Raw genomic sequence first — 17,605 nt, forward strand, 5'->3', positions numbered from 1 at the left:
AAATCCTAGAAGCCTACAGGACGCCGAATGTGCAAAATCATAAGAGATCCACACCTAGACACATTATAATGAAGATGCCCAACATACAGAATAAGGAGAGAATTTTAAAAGCTACAAGAGAAAGGAAGCAGATTACATTTAGGGGTAAGCCAATCAGGATAACAGCTGATCTTTCAACACAGACTCTGAAAGCTAGAAGATCCTGGAATAACATATTTCAAACACTGAAAGATAATGGGTTCCAACCAAGAATTGTGTATCCAGCGAAATTAAGCTTCAGGATGGAGAATGAAATTAAAACCTTCCACGATAAACAAAAGTTTAAAGAATTCGCAGCTAGAAAACCATCTCTTCAAAACATCCTAGCCAAAGTATTACAGGAAGAGGAAATGGAAAATAACAATGAAAACCAACAGTGGGAGGTAGGACAGTAAAGGGGGGGAAACAATCAAAGAGGAAAACAAACAATGTTTAGTAACAGAAATAAACAAATATGGCTGCAAGAACAACCCATATCTCAATAATAACCCTAAATGTTAATGGCTTAAACTCACCAATTAAGAGACACAGGCTAGTAGAATGGATCACAAAACAAGACCCAACAATATGCTGCCTACAGGAGACGCATTTGATAGGAAAAGACATACATAGGCTGAAGGTGAAAGGTTGGGAAAAATCATATCACTCATATGGACTTCGGAAACAAGCAGGAGTGTCCATACTCATATCAAATAAAATAGATTTCAAGCCAAAGTTAATCAAAAGAGATAAAGAGGGACACTACATACTGCTTAAGGGAACCATACACCAACAAGACATAACAATCATAAATATTTATGCCCCAAACAATGGTGCAGCTATGTTCGTCAAACAAACTCTTCTCAAGTTCAAGAGTCTAATAGACCACCACACCATAATCATGGGAGACTTCAACACACCTCTCTCGCCACTGGACAGATCTTCCAAACAAAAGTTGAATAAGGAAACTATAGAACTCAATAACACTATTAATAACCTAGACCTAATTGACATATATAGAGTATACCACCCAACATCAAGCAGTTACACTTTTTTCTCAGCAGCACATGGATCCTTCTCAAAAATAGATCATATATTATGTCACAGGGCAACTCTTAGACAATATAAAGGAGTAGAGATATTACCATGCATCTTATCTGATCATAATGGAATGAAACTGAAAATCAACGATAAAAGAAGGAAGGAAAAAGCATACATCAATTGGAGAATGAACAATAGGTTACTGAATGATCAATGGGTTATAGAAGACATCAAGGAGGAAATTAAAAAATTCTTAGAGATAAATGAAAACACAGACACAACATATCGGAATCTATGGGACACATTGAAAGCAGTTCTAAGAGGAAAATTCATTGCTTGGAGTTCATTCCTTAAAAAAAGAAAAAACCAACAAATAAATGATCTCATACTTCATCTCAAAATCCTTGAAAAAGAAGAGCAAAACAACAGCAAAAGAAGTAGAAGGCAAGAAATAATTAAAATCAGAGCTGAAATTAATGAAATCGAAACAAAAGAAACAATTGAAAAAATTGACAAAACTAAAAGTTGGTTCTTTGAAAAAATAAACAAAATCGACAGACCCTTAGCGATGCTAGTGAAGAGAAGGAGAGAGAGAACTCAAATTACTAGCATACGGGATGAAAAAGGCAATATCACAACAGACACTTCAGAAATACAGAAGATAATCAAAAACTATTTTGAATCCTTATACTCCAATAAATTAGAAGATAGTGAAGGCATAGATAAATTTCTTAAGTCATATGATCTGCCCAGATTGAGTCAGGAGGATATAGAAAACCTAAACAGACCAATATCAATTGAGGAGATAGAAGAAACCATAAAAAGACTACCAACTAAGAAAAGCCCAGGTCCCGATGGGTATACAGCAGAATTTTACAAAACCTTTAAAGAAGAACTAATACCAATACTTTTCAAGCTACTTCAGGAAATAGAAAAGGAGGGAGAACTTCCAAATTCATTCTATGAGGCCAACATCACCCTGATACCTAAACCAGACAAAGACACTTCAAAGAAAGAAAACTACAGACCAATATCTCTAATGAACCTAGATGCAAAAATCCTCAATAAAATTCTGGCGAATCGGATACAAAAACATATAAAAAAAATTGTACACCATGATCAAGTAGGATTCATCCCTGGGATGCAAGGCTGGTTCAATATACGGAAATCAATAAATGTTATTCACCACATCAATAGACTTAAAAATAAGAACTATATGATCATCTCGATAGATGCGGAAAAAGCATTTGACAAAGTACAGCATCCCTTTATGTTCAAAACTCTAGAAAAACTAGGGATAACAGGAACATACCTCAATATTGTAAAAGCAATCTATGCTAAGCCTCAGGCTAGCATTATTCTGAATGGAGAAAAACTGAAGGCATTCCCTCTAAAATCTGGAACAAGACAGGGATGCCCTCTCTCTCCACTTCTCTTCAACATAGTTCTCGAAACACTGGCCAGAGCAATTAGACAGACGAAAGAAATTAAAGGCATAAAAATAGGAAAAGAAGAAATTAAATTATCACTATTTGCAGATGATATGATTCTATATCTAGCAGACCCAAAAGGCTCTACAAAGAAACTATTAGAGCTAATAAATGAATTCAGCAAAGTGGCAGGATTTAAAATCAACACGCATAAATCAAAGGCATTCCTGTATATCAGCGACAAATCCTCTGAAATGGAAATGAGGACAACCACTCCATTCAAAATATCTTCAAAAAAAATAAAATACTTGGGAATCAACCTAACAAAAGAGGTGAAAGACTTATACAATGAAAACTACAGAACCCTAAAGAGAGAAATAGAAGAAGATCTTAGAAGATGGAAAAATATACCCTGTTCATGGATAGGCAGAACTAACATCATCAAAATGGCGATATTACCAAAAGTTCTCTATAGGTTTAATGCAATGCCAATCAAAATCCCAACGGCATTTCTTGTAGAAATAGAGAAAGCAATCATGAAATTCATATGGAAAAATAAAAGACCCAGAATAGCAAAAACAATGCTAAGCAAGAAGTGTGAATCAGGCGGTATAGCGATACCAGACTTCAAACTATACTACAGAGCAATAGTAACAAAAACAGCATGGTACTGGTACCAAAACAGGCGTGTGGACCAATGGTACAGAATAGAGGACACAGAAACCAATCCACAAAACTACAACTATCTTATATTTGATAAAGGGGCTAAAAGCATGCAATGGAGGAAGGATAGCATCTTCAACAAATGGTGCTGGGAAAACTGGAAATCCATATGCAACAAAATGAAACTGAATCCCTTTCTCTTGCCATGCACAAAAGTGAATTCAAAATGGATCAAGGAACTTGATATCAAATCAGAGACGCGCCGTCTGATAGAAGAAAAAGTTGGCTACGATCTACAGTCGGTGGGGTCGGGCTCCAAATTCCTCAATAGGACACCCATAGCACAAAAGTTAATAACTAGAATCAACAAATGGGACTTACTCAAACTAAAAAGTTTTTTCTCAGCAAAAGAAACAATAAGAGAGGTAAATAGGGAGCCTACATCCTGGGAACAAATCTTTACTCCTCACACTTCAGATAGAGCCCTAATATCCAGAGTATACAAAGAACTCAAAAAATTAGACAATAAGAGAACAAACAACCCAATCAACAAATGGGCCAAGGACCTGAACAGACACTTCACAGAGGAGGACATACAGTCAATCAACAAGTACATGAAAAAATGCTCAACATCTCTAGCTGTCAGAGAAATGCAAATCAAAACAACCCTAAGATACCATCTCACTCCAGTAAGATTGGCAGCCATTAGGAAGTCAAACAACAACAAGTGCTGGCGAGGATGTGGGGAAAAGGGTACACTTGTACATTGCTGGTGGGACTGCAGATTGGTGCAGCCAATTTGGAAAGCAGTATGGAGATTTCTTGGAAAGCTGGGAATGGAGCCACCATTTGACCCAGCTATTCCCCTTCTTGGTCTATTCCCTAAAGACCTAAAAAGAGCATGCTACAGGGACACTGCTACATCGATGTTCATAGCAGCACAGTTCACAATAGCAAGACTGTGGAACCAACCTAGATGCCCTTCAATAGACGAATGGATAAAAAAAATGTGGCATTTATACACAATGGAGTATTACTCTGCATTAAAAAATGACAAAATCATAGAATTTACAGGGAAATGGATGGCATTAGAGCAGATTATGCTAAGTGAAGCTAGCCAATCCCTAAAAAACAAATGCCAAATGTCTTCTTTGATATAAGGAAAGTAACTAAGAACAGAGTAGGGATGAAGAACAGGAGAAGAAGATTAACATTTAACAGGGATGAGAGGTGGGAGGGAAAGGGAGAGAGAAGGTAAATTGCACGGTAATGGAAGGAGACCCTCAGGGTTATACAGTGGAGGGGGTAGAGAGAGAGGAGGGGAGGGGAGGGGAGAGGTGGGGAGGGGGGAGGGTGGATGATGGGAAAGGCAGCGGAGCACAGCAGACACTAGTATGGCAATTTGTAAATCAATGGATGTGTAACTGATGTGAATCTGCAATCTGTGTATGGGGTGAAGGTGGGAGTTCATAACCCACTAGAATCAAAGTGTGGAATATGATATGTCAAGAAATTTGTAATGTTTTGAACAACCCACAATAAAAAATTAAAAAAAAAAAAAAAAAAAAAAAAAAAGAAAGTAAAGAGAACACAGAGAATGGAGAAAGTATTTGGAATCTTGTATATGATAAGAATCTAAGCATCGAGATTATATAAAGAACTCATTACAATGACAAAATTAAATTTATTTACTAATAAAATTTTTATCTGAGCTATATTGCACATCAAAATGAATAAATACAAATTTATCATACATTTCAAAATAACCAAGAAAATAAATTTTAGATTTTCTTATCACAAAAATTAAGTATTTGAGGTGATAGATATGTTAATTAGCTTGACTTAGTATTCCACATTGTATTGATAAAAATATAACATCACCATATTCCAAAAATATACAACAATAATTTGCCAATTTACAAATGAAAACAAAATTTTGGGGAGTGGCAGGCGTGTAGCTCAGTGGTAAAGTGCACACTTAGTATTCTTAAGACCCTAGATTTGATCCCCAGGAGCAAACAAAAGAACAAAAAAAAAAAACTGAATAAAAAATACATCCAAAAAAATACATACATGACCAATGAACTCAACTTCACTACAGAAATGCATACCAGTGGCTATGCATTGATGTTATTTCTAAGGGGCTGAGGATTTAGCTCAGTGGTAGAGCACTGTACTTTATTGTCAAGTGTATGAGTTTATGTGGAGTTGTGGGATGGAAAAGGTGCTGCTGGCTAAATTACTGAGGAATCTAGTAAATACCTGTACTGCTTCTCTGCATTATCAGGATGGAAGTGGTTGAAAAGCAGCTGCAGATCACAACAGTGTTTTTCCCCTCGTGTCTCCCTTCATATATTGAACAGTATAACTGGATGATACTTTATTTTCAAACTGATCATGCTTATGTTCGCCTTTAGTATTGTTTATTCTGCATTTCCTTTGAACAAACTAATGAATTCCATTTCCTTTTAGTCACATTCTGTTTGATCCATTTAGCTCTTTGAAGACTGTCAGTAGAGCTATGTAGAAAAGTGGTCTGTGGGGATAAATTTAGGTTTTTTTAAAATGATAGGAGACTATCATGCTAGCACATATGAAGTCCTGAGTTTGATTGCCAGCACTACCCACCCACACAAAACCCACAATGAGATTGTATTTGGACTACTTTTGACTATAACAGACAATAAAATGTGTTGAGATGGGGAAACTCAAACCCTCATACACTGCAGGTAGGAATACAAAATTATATAATTACTTTGGAAAACAGTTTGGCAATTCCTCAAAAAGATGAATACTGAGCTACTACTGTATGACCCATTCATTGCTATATACACAGTGAGAACTGAAAATATTTATATTGTATTTGTGTGTGTGTGTGTGTGTGTATATATATATATATTTTTTTGCACTGAGGTATCAAACCCAAGGCCTTGCCCATGCTAGGCAAGCAGTTCACCACTGAGCTACTTTCCTAATCCCTAAAAATATATTTTCACAAAAAATTGTAGGTATGTGTGTATTCATAATAGCCAAGAAATGGCAACAACCTAAATGTTTGTGAACCGATGATGGATAAACAAAATGTGACACATCTACACAACGAAATATTACTAAATCATAAAAAGGAATGGTGCATCTAGGTTGGTTCCGTTGTTTAGCTACTGTGAATTCAGCTGCTGTCAACATTGATGTGGCTGCATCACTGTATTATGATTTGAAGTTCTTTAGGTATATACTGAGGAGTGGGATAACTGGTCAAATGGTGGTTCCATTCCAAGTTTTCTGAGGAATCTCCAAACTGCTTTGCATGGTGTTACACCAATTTGCAGTCCCACCAGCAACACATGAGTGTACCTTTTTCTCCACATCCTCACCAACATTTATTGTTACTTGTATTCTTTTTAAGATTTTTAAAAATATTTTTTAGTTGTAGATGGATATACATCTTTATTTTATTTATTTTTTGTGATGCTTAAGATCGAACCCAGTGCCTCACACATGCTAGGCAAATACTCTGCTACTGAGCCACAACCCCAGCCCATTACTTGTATTCTTGATAATTGCCATTCTGACTAGGGTGAGATGGAATCTCAGTGTGTTTTTTTTTTTGTTTTGTTTCGTACCAGGGATTAAACTCAGGGGCACTTGATTACTGAGCCACATCCCCAGCCCTATTCTGTTTTTTAGTTAGAAACAGGATCTCACTGAATTGCTTTGCATCTTGCTTTTGCTGAAGCCAGCTTTGAACTTATGATCCTCCTGCCTCAGCCTCACCAAGCCACTGGGATTATAGGTATGCACCACCACACCTGGCTCAGTGTAGTTTTAATTTGCAATTCTCTAATTGCTAGAGATATTGAACATGTGTTTTTTTTCCCATATCAGTTCCTTTGCCCATTTACTGATTGGGTTGTTTGTTTTTCACAATAGCTAAGCTACAGAACCAACCTATGTCCCCTCAACAGATGAATGGATAAAGAAAATGTGTTATATACAATGGAATATTACTTTGCCATAAAGAATGAAATTATGGCATTTGCTGGTAAACAGACGGAAGTGGAGACTATCATGCTAAGTGAAATAAGTCAACCCCCCAAAAACAAAGGCCGAACCTTCTCTCTGATGTGAATGTTAACACACAATGGGGAGGACAAAAGTTCACTGGATTAGATAAAGGGGAATGAAGGGAAGGAGGGGGGATGAAATAGGAAAGACAGTAGAATGAATAGGACATAACTTTCCTATGTTCATATATGAATACTCAAATCAGTGAAACTCCAAATCATGTACAACCACGAGAACGGGATCCTAAGTTACACTCCATAATGTAGTGGAATATGTGTAAACACACTCTACTGTCATGTATATCTAAACAGAATAAAAAAAGAAATAGTATACAGATTTATGGTTTAACACGAAGCTTAAAAACACTGCTAAAAGAAGCCAGATACAAAAGACCACATAGTAAATTATTTCATTTGTATGAAATATTCAGAGTAGACTACTTTGGAGAGACCAAAAGCAAGATTAGTGGCTGCCAGGAAATGGGAAAATGACATAGGGGAATGATGGCTAATGGGTATGAGGTTTCTTTTGGAGGTGATTAAAATGTTCTGAAATTAGTAGTGACAGTGTCACAATTTTGTGAACTTATTAAAATCCACTGATTTTACACTTTTAAATGGTGAATACATTGTATGTAAATTTTGTATCAATCAAAAGGTCAATGCTCTAAAAAATTTCCACCTCAAAATGTTTGAGAAAACAGTAAATTAGACCCAAAGAAAGCAAAAGAAGAATAAAAAAATCAATAGTATAAAAATATTATATACTAGAACAAAGAGGGGAATCAAAGCCAAAATTTTAAAAGATCAGTAAATCAGATAAGGGGGAAAAAAAAAGCATACTACCAATGTCAAGTATACTGGTAATTCTAAACATCAGAAGAGGCCATTACACTTCTCAGAAGAAGTTATGCATTCGATCAACAAATATATAAAAAAAAAAGTTCATCTCTAGTGATTAGAGAAATGCAAATCAAAACTACTCTAAGATTTCATCTCATGCCAGTCAGAATGGCCATTATCAAAAATACAGACAACAATAAATGTTGGCAAGGATGTGGGGGAAAAGGTACACTTATACATTGCTGGTGGGACTACAAATTGGTGCAACCAATCTGGAAAACATATGGAGATTCCTTAGAAATCTTGGAATGGAACCACCATTTGACCCAGTTATCCCACTCCTCGGTATATACCTAAAGGACTTCAAATCAGCATACTACAGTGATGCAGCCACATCAATGTTTATAGCAGCTGAATTCACAGTAGCTAAGCTATGGAACCAACCCAGATGCTCTTCATTAGAATGGATAAACTGTGGTATATACACACAATGGAATACTACTCAGCATTAAAAGAGAACAAAAATTATGGCATTTACAGGTAAGTGGATAGAGTTGGAGAATATCACGCTAAGCAAATAAGCCAATCCCAAAAAAACCAACACCAAATGTTCTCTCTGATAAGTGGATGCTGATCCATAATTGTGGGGGGAGCATGGGGAAAATGGAGGAACTTTGATTGGGCAATGGGGAGGGGAGATGGGGGCAGGAAAGATGGTGGAACAAGATGAACATCATTACCCTCAGCACATTAAAACAAACAAATAAAAGTTAAATTCTTTTTTTTTTTAAAAAAAGGATTAATAAACATATCCATCATTCCCTGAAGTTTCTTCATGCCCTTTGTCTTTCCCACCTATCCCTGGGGTTCTTACCCTAGGCAACCACGGCATTGCTTTCTGTCACTAAAGTTAGTAGGCATTTTCTAGAATTTGGTGCAAATGGAATTATATAATATAGACTCTCTTTGGTCTGGCTTCTTTCACTGACCATAATCATCTCGAGATTCACCGATGTTGTAGCATACTACTCAGCAATATTCATTTGTATGGATATACTATAATTCGTTTATCCATTCACCTGTTCACATCTGGGTTGTTTTCAGTTTGGGGCTCTTATAAGTAGACATTTGTGTATAAGTTTGTGTATGGATAAATTCAGAAGAAATTAAAGCGTCTAACTAATGCCACTCAAAACTGCTAAGTGATCAAAACCAAGAAGATTCGAAGAAACTGATGGGATCTATAAGAGCCTAATAAATAGTGATAACTAAATGTTAAATGATATTCTGAATGAGATCCTGGCACAGAAAGAGGACATTAGGTAAAAAGTAAGGCATCCAAATAAAATATTGACTACAGTATCAACCTGGATTCATTAGGTATGACAAACTCACCATATTAAGATAAGGTGTTAGCAAAAGGGAAAACTTCATGAAGGATACATTTGAAGTCTGTAACTAAGTTTTCTACAAATCGAGAACTACTCTAAAAGTAAAAATTCATCCTTAAAATATCTAAGAATCAGGCTGGAGTTGCCTAGTACATGTGAGACACTGGGTAGATCCTCAGCACCACATAAAAATAAATAAATAAATAAATAAGGTATTGTATCCATCTACACCTAAAAAAAATTAAAAATCCAAGAATCATTGAGTCATATGGTAGGTAAACATTTAAACTTTTTAATAACATGCCAAACTGATTTCCTAATATCTGTACCATTTTGCATTCCTACCAGCAATGTATGGAAGTTCCAGGTCTCCCATTTTTGCCAATTCTTGGAAGGTTTGTCTTCCTAATTTTAGACATTCTAATAGGCATGTACATTGTTAACTTTGGTGTATATTTCACTTATATGCATAGATACAGGTGATTATATACAGAAATCTATATGTATATGTTGTGAATATGTATATATATTTTTTTCAAAAAAGATCAGACTTTGGTTCTTGCAGCTGCCCAAATCCAAATTTATCCAATCAGCCTCCAAAAGCTATACAGATCAACAAAAGCAATAAAACTACTCTCAGAAATACTGTGATCTTCATTTGGATGTTAACAAGTACCCAATTGTCCTAAACCTGCTTACCCAGTTTTAGAGCCCACCCAAGAGGACTGCCAGACAGCAAAGAAAAAAGAAAGACCCTAAAAAATATCAAAATCTATTTACATGGAAATGCAAAGATCTAAGAAAAGCCAAGAATTACTATCAACTATCAAAACCAATTATAAAGCTATAGTAAGACATAAGGACAGATACGCAGATCAATGGAGAAAACAGAATATTCTGAAACAGATATGCACTATACTATGCACATCCGGTTTATGAGAAAGGAGACACAGTAGTGTGATTAAAAAGGAATTTTCACCCCTGAATGCTGCTAGGTCAACTGGTTATCCACACACAGAGAACAAAATGGATCTTGACTTTCTACCTTGCACCATGCAAAACTAAATTTCAGATGGGTTGCAAATCTAAGTATATAAGGTAAAGTATATTACCTTCATGACCTTGGAGTAGGAAAACATTTCTTAAACAGGACACAGAACATTTAAATAAAATGGAAAAGATCAGTAAATTGTTCAATTCAAAGTCAAAATTTCTCTTATTCAAAATATATCACTGAAGAATATAAATGAACACTGGGCATGCACACCTGTAATCCCAGTGGCTCAGGAGGCTGTGAGGCAAGAGGATCACAAGTTCAAAGCCAGCCTTGGCAAAAGCAAGGCACTAAGCAACTAGTGAGACCCTGTCTCTAAATAAAATACGAAATAGGGCTGGGGATATGGCTCAGTGTTCAAGTGCCCCAAGTTCAATCCCTGGTACCCTCCCCAAAATAAAAAAGAAAGAAACAACAACAACAAAAAGAATATAAATGCTGGTGGTATGGACCTGTAGCTAACAGCTGCTCAAGAAGCTGAGTGTAGGAGGATCATTGGAGTGTGAGACCAGGGGCTGGGCAAAATGGTGAGACTCCATTTCAAACAAATACAAAAAGCATAAAGGCAAACCAGTGATTGGGAGATTGGCAGAAAATATACTGGAAGAAAATATTTGTAACATACATTTCATACACAGAACTCCCAGGCTTTAAATGCATATTTTAAACGCATACTTAAGTAATATTTAAGAAAACAAAATAACACAATTCCAGTGCTGTACATGTTGACAATGACAAAAATAAAACCATTTTGATGGTTTAAAAAAACCACAGAACTCATGTGCAGAATATATAATGAACTACTATAATTAGAAAAAAAGTAGATAACTCTAGAAGAATGAATGCAAGACCTGAAGAGGCACTTCAGGAAAGAAGATAACCAAAGGTCAATAAACATTAAAAAATGCTCAATTTCATTAGTAATTAGGGAAATGAAAAACTACAATGGAGATACCACTACATACTAACCAAAATGATCAAAATGAAGAAGACAATTTCAGTTGTTAGTAAGGATGTGGAGTATCCCAAGCTTTCACATATTACTTCAAGTGCAAACTGGTATAACTGCTGTGAAAAACTGGCACCCCTTAAAAGCCTGCCCTATGACCCAACAATCCCTCTTCTAGGAATATACCAAACAGATATAAATTCATCAAAAGACATGCTTATAACAGCACTACTAATAATGGCCCCAAACTGTGGAATACCCAAATGCCTATTAACAAAATAAATGAACATTCATCTATATTCATATAAGGGGATATTATATAGCAATGATCCACAACCACTGGTTGTAATACAGGTGAAATCTTTTTAATATGGGTGAATTTCATAGCTAATGAGTATGTATTGGTGATTCTATTTATACAAGCTCAAAATAATCTATGCAATTAGACATTAGTATGGTGATTATCCTTCATCTGAAAAAGATGTAAGGAGGGCTTCTGATAAATTGTTAATTTTTGGCTCTTTTTAAAAAATATTTATTCTTAAGCTTTAGGTGGACACTATATTTTTATTTTACATTTATGTGGTGCTGAGGATCAAACCTGGTGCTTGTGCATGCTAGGCGAGCACTCTACCATTGAGCCCTAATTTTTGCCTCTTTATGTGAGTGGTTACAAAAGATGTGTTCAGTATATGAAAATTCAATGAACAATACACTTATATTTGCATACTTTTCTGTATGTACAAAATGTGTGTGAGAAAGAAAGAAAATAATGTACCTTTTCAAATAAAACTGTATTTTTCTGGTTCTTATAAGAAATTGGTAACAATCTGTTAACACTTCAATAAAAAGTCATACTTTTTATTATGCTTAAATAAAATGTTAAATCTTTATCACTTAACTGTTAAAGTCATATATTAATGTTCCACAAAAATTTTCTGTTTTGTCAGAAGCTAGACTTGCTGAGAATAATTTCAATCACCTCATTACCTGGGACAAAATGATTAAACTCAATTTTGGAATAACTTTATGGATAATTTAATGATGACAACTGTTTATGATCCTGTAGAATAAAAAAGGAAACCAGAAATTCAGTATCAGGCTACAATTTTACAATTATTTTTGTCTCAAACTTTAGCAGACCATTTAGATATAAATACTGACTATGCTCGGTTTGAGAAAGTTGGAGCTCCTTGCCTATGATATGCACTTCCCATGTGTATCATACTTCAGGTAAATCAAAACAAAACCTTTAAAATCAGTCTTAAATCTTACTTTGAACTACTTTGGCTAATCAATCCCTTTTAACTGGTTACTAAGAAGTCTCATCTTAGTGAGTTAACATGAAATTTTTTTCTCCAGTTGGTGCCCCCAGCCATCCTATAGATTAAACGGCCCTAACTCATCTAGCAGTTAAATGATATCTTACCATACCCTTTATAGATAGTTACTAAAACTTACTTCTAATACTTTTATCACCTATCATTTATAGCTCATTTCCACCATTCCCCATAATTCAACAGATTCATGCTTTAAGGACAGAGAATGTGAAGAGGCCCTCTAGGTGGCAGGTAACCTCATAAGAAATGGGTACATCCCAACTACACTGTTGATTGAGTAGGAGATGCATACCTGGCCTGGTCTTTCAGCCCCACACCAGCTCCCACAACCCCTCATGCAACATGGGCTCTTTTCTTAGTGGGATAATAATTAAAAAGTTCGGACCTTTTGCAGATCTTTCCTGAACCATAGGTCACAACTTTCTTGTGTATCAACTGGGGGAATTCAGAAAACCCCAGCTACCCTATTCTGTCCCACCACATTTCTCAATTCATCTTTACTCAGTTGGGCAGATAACAAGTTTGCTGTCCAAACAGGTTTGACCTTGCCTTTCTCCTGGAAGCACCTACAATCTATAAACATGCTTCATACTTCTCCTGAAAGAGACTCCCCTTGCTTGGCTTGCAGGGGGAAGTAGCATCCACTTTACTCTCCTCTTATTAAAAGGATGGGAATCACTTCAATTGCTGTCCTCCCTATGTGGTCTTCTTATACTGTGCAGTGCAGATCAGGGAAGGGCTGCAATGTTTGTGGCAGGAGAAACTATCTGTTCTCACTTTGTTTTTGTGGTTCTGGGGATCTAAAGGTCTCTTGATGAGCCACACCCAGAGCTGGCCCCACTTCTTAAGGGTTTTCATCACGCCACAGGTCACTTAACTTTTTCTCAGCTTTGGGCTCTCATAGCCAATTCTAGGGAAACAAAAAAAAAATCTACTCAATATCCAGCTATGCCAAAATAATTATAGTTATCTTTAAAGATATTTCAAATGTTCTGCTCTCAAAACTGTTTCCCAGTACCCTAAGCAAACTCTCTCCACTTGATTCTGTCACATCAGTTTTCCAAAAAACAGTTGGTCAACTGATTTTTTTTGCTGCTCCTGTTGTTGTTCAGTGCTAGAAACTGAACCCACGGGTGCTCTACCACTGAGCTAAATTCCTAGCCCTTTTTTGAGACAAGTCTTACTAATTGCCCAGACTGGCCTTGAACTTCTGATCTTCCTGCTTCGGACTCCGGAACTGCTGGAATTACACGTGTATACCACCACACCTTTCAAGCACATATTTCTGTTGTCACTTTCACTGCACAGTATGTCTTGAAATATTTTATCATAGCTAGCATACAGCCTTGCAAGTAACTTACACTCAACTGCTCAAATGGGAGAAAAAAACAGACAACTTCTGCAAAGTTAAATTTACCTATGTGAAACAAGTTAACTGTGCCATGTAAATTCTGACAGATAACCAAGTATGAACAAAATGTTAGCAAGACAGTAATAAAGAAGAACTTTTACCTTGTGCCAGAGCCTAGGAAAGAAATTAAGTGGGATCAATGCAAATAGCAATATAAAACACTGTGTTCAAAAGATACCATTTTTTAAAATTTTTATTATAAAATCTGTATTATAGAAGAATTAGTGAGGGAAAGTACACAGGGGGGAAAAAACAGTCCATAACAACTTCACTGTTACATGTAAATCCCTCTAGTCTTTTTTCTATTCATATGTATATCCTTAAGGCCAAACTGTTTGCTTTTTTCATAGCAGATACTGTGATTATCTTTCTTTGCCATTAAGTAGTCTTCTACGAACATCATAATTAGTGGTGCAGAAAAGCCCACTGCATGGCTGTGCTATGATTTCCTTAACCTGCTGATGCTGAATTCTCCTTAGTTATAATGCTGCCATAAACAATATTGTTCTTAAATTTTTACAATTCTGATCATTTTAAACAAAATTATTTTCATTGTTGTTGTTGCAGATGGACACAATACCTTTATCTTATTTATTTATTTTTTTGGATTGAACCAGTGCCTCACATGTGCTAAGCAAGCACTCTACCACTGAGCTACCACCCCAGCCCAAAAAAATTACTTTTGATCAAGTTGTTTCTTAAAAATCTTCATGAAAAAATTTTCCCTAGTTAACCACAACAGTGGCATTTCTGCAGCCTAGTCCTTAGAGGATTTTTGCTGGAGAAACGCAGGGAATTTTCTGTAGGTCAGGCATTCCTGTCACCACACAAGAACAAAGGCCCATAGCCCTGAGTTGACATTTTCAGGAGGGAGGTAGAAAGCGTGCTAACCATACAGAAGGGCTAGGCCTATAGATAAAAAGGACTTGAAGGCAGCTTCCTTGACAGGAATTGTAATCCTGGAGCTCCCTTAAATATGCAGTCTTACCTTTGCATCTAAGCCCCATAAGAAATCTGTGAAGCAGGTCAGGCAGGTATCTTTCTGTCCTACAGGTGGGGAAACTGATCTCTTCAGACCTGAGAAAGGTCTAAAGAACCTCTTCCTTGTAGTTTGGCTGGCCACTGACCTTAGAAGTATTATGAGAATACTCTCACCAGAGTCTGACATTTCACCAGTGAGACCACTGGGCTCCCTAGCCAACTGCCAACATACAATCACTCCTGCAAGTTCTTTGCTCATTAAACATAGATCTTGTCCCATTAAGACAACATAGCACTAGTTAAAACATACTTTCCTATAAAATAGAAAGGTTTCTATGATGTCTGAAGTAATCCAGTTTAAGCCACTGTTGAGGTGGGGAACAAACCCAGGGCCTTGAGATGCTAAGTATATGCTCTACTACTGAGCTACCTCCCCAGTCCAAATGTCATTCTTATTGGGATGTAATATATGCAATTTTCTCAGACAAGAAAAATGGAACACATATTTGAACCAAGAAGACTAACTAAATACCTGAATTTTAAACTTGGCATAAGCTTACGGAGGGTTAGCTCATTACTTACATCATACATATACTCTTTTTTGGAACTTAGAAAAGTCAAGCCCCCAACCCTTCGGTGGTATGCCCCTTTCTCATGTGCCTTCTCATAGAATTTAATTTTTTTAAAAAAATTCTATAGATGGAACACATGGGTCTTTTTTTTTTTGTACCAAGGATTGAGCCCAGGGTGCTCAACCAATAAACCATAGCCCCTTATTTTTTATTTTGAGATAGGGTCTCACTAGGTTACTTAGGGCCTTGCTAAATTGGTAAAGTTGGTTTTGAACTTGCAACCCTCTTGCCTTAGCTTCTCAAGCTGCTGGGATTGCAGGTGTGTGTCACCATGCCCCACTTAGTCTCCTTAAAGAGACTCTTTCAAATATGAAGCTACTTAATGATCACACACTCCCAGCATCTTTGTGAGAATTACTTCCAAGGCTAAGTTAAAAACTAAATCAAAAGTAATTATCAGTCTTTGTACTGAGAAAACTCGCTGGTGCCAAATTTTTCAAGGTCCATTTTAAAAATTAAAAATATATTCTTTCATCTAAAATAATAGAAAACATTCCATCAACATTCTTATAACATGTTGCAACTCCCACTAAAACTACTGAACACTGTCAGAACATTCACATTTCTTAGGAAAGAATCTGCCCTCTCCCTCCACTATCTGTGCAGTATCTCATATACTATAAAATTAGATGCCTACTGACCTGTACTCATGTTTAAAAAGCTATTAAAGCATTCAAGAGCTACACTGTTCAACATAATAGCCACTAGTCACATGTGGCCAGCGAGCACCTGGAATAGTTGGTTTTGTTTTATGCTGTTTAGTGTAGAACACATACTGGATTTTGAAGTCTTAGTACTAATTAAAAGATACAACTTGGGCTGGGGATATAGCTCAGCTGGTAGAGTGCTTGCCTCACATGCACAAAGCCATGGGTTCAATCCTCAGCACCACAAAAAAATAAAAAATAAAAATAAAATGAGTGTGACATATATTTTTAAAAAAAGATACAACTTTTATACTAGTTGTATGTTGCCATGGCAATATTTTGTACATGTTGGACTAAATAAATTCATTTAATCTGTTTCCTTTTACTTTTTTAATATGGCTAATAGAAAATCTATAACGTGTGATTCACATTATATTTTTGTATGGGATTCACATTATATTTTTGTACGTAAGTACTCTTGTTACTTTGGCCTATCCTTTTCCCTCAATCTTCATATGCATCATAAAATAGATTTCTACATTTTGATCGTAAGCAGTCTTCACCCAGAGCAGAATCCAATCCAATCCAAAAAGCAAACTGTAAGAAGAACAAGTGCTACCAGAGACCCAATATCATTCTCCAAGGCTTCCCAAGGAAGCGCTCCTACATGTACTGCCTAGAAGCAGTTCTGTTTATAAACCTAGCACACCCAAGTTTTCAAATCTAAATCACCTGGCAAATGATCATGAATTCCTCGGTTTAAGGGTGTAGTGCAGACTCTACTGAAATCCAGAGAATTGTCCAATATGGCATTTATCCTTCGAAAAATATTGGCATTGCTACACGTGGAGAGTGCAGGCGCTTCCTGGTTGTCCCAGCAATCTTTTATCCTTCCCACTTCTTCTTCCTGGACACAGAGAAAAAATACTTAGGTTTCCTACACTCCTTTATGGTAAACACAGAGACACTGTACTGCCCCCTCATAAGTTAAAGTAAAAAGGGCTTGAGTTTCTTAACTCTGTAGTAAAACACTAAACAAGTGTTTACTATGAACAAAGTACTCAGAGAACTGTAATAGCATTAACCAAAATATGAAGATCTCAGAAACTTCCTAGTCAAATAGGATACGTAGGAATTCACA

The 17,605-nt window shown here is 36.3% G+C and overlaps 1 protein-coding gene across 7 annotated transcripts in view; it reads right to left on the reverse strand.

Moving 5' to 3' along the window:
• The window catches only part of Cpeb1 (cytoplasmic polyadenylation element binding protein 1), an 89,010-nt gene that overhangs the window by 52,451 nt on the left and 18,954 nt on the right, over nucleotides 1–17,605 (reverse strand). For all 7 annotated transcript variants that reach the window (XM_058577468.1, XM_058577462.1, XM_058577466.1 and 4 more), the window contains exon 2: nucleotides 17,197–17,371. Coding sequence is in view for 5 of the 7 variants with exons in the window: in XM_058577462.1 (XP_058433445.1) it covers nucleotides 17,197–17,371 (175 nt within the window). In the remaining 2 variants the exon portion in view is untranslated. The remainder of the gene's footprint in view (nucleotides 1–17,196; nucleotides 17,372–17,605) is intronic.

The sequence above is a fragment of the Marmota monax genome, unplaced genomic scaffold (genome assembly GCF_021218885.2).
Source record: "Marmota monax isolate L192 unplaced genomic scaffold, Marmota_monax_Labrador192_F-V1.1 WCK01_AAM20220418_F8-fsc00005, whole genome shotgun sequence".
NCBI classification, from domain to species: Eukaryota; Metazoa; Chordata; class Mammalia; order Rodentia; family Sciuridae; genus Marmota; species Marmota monax.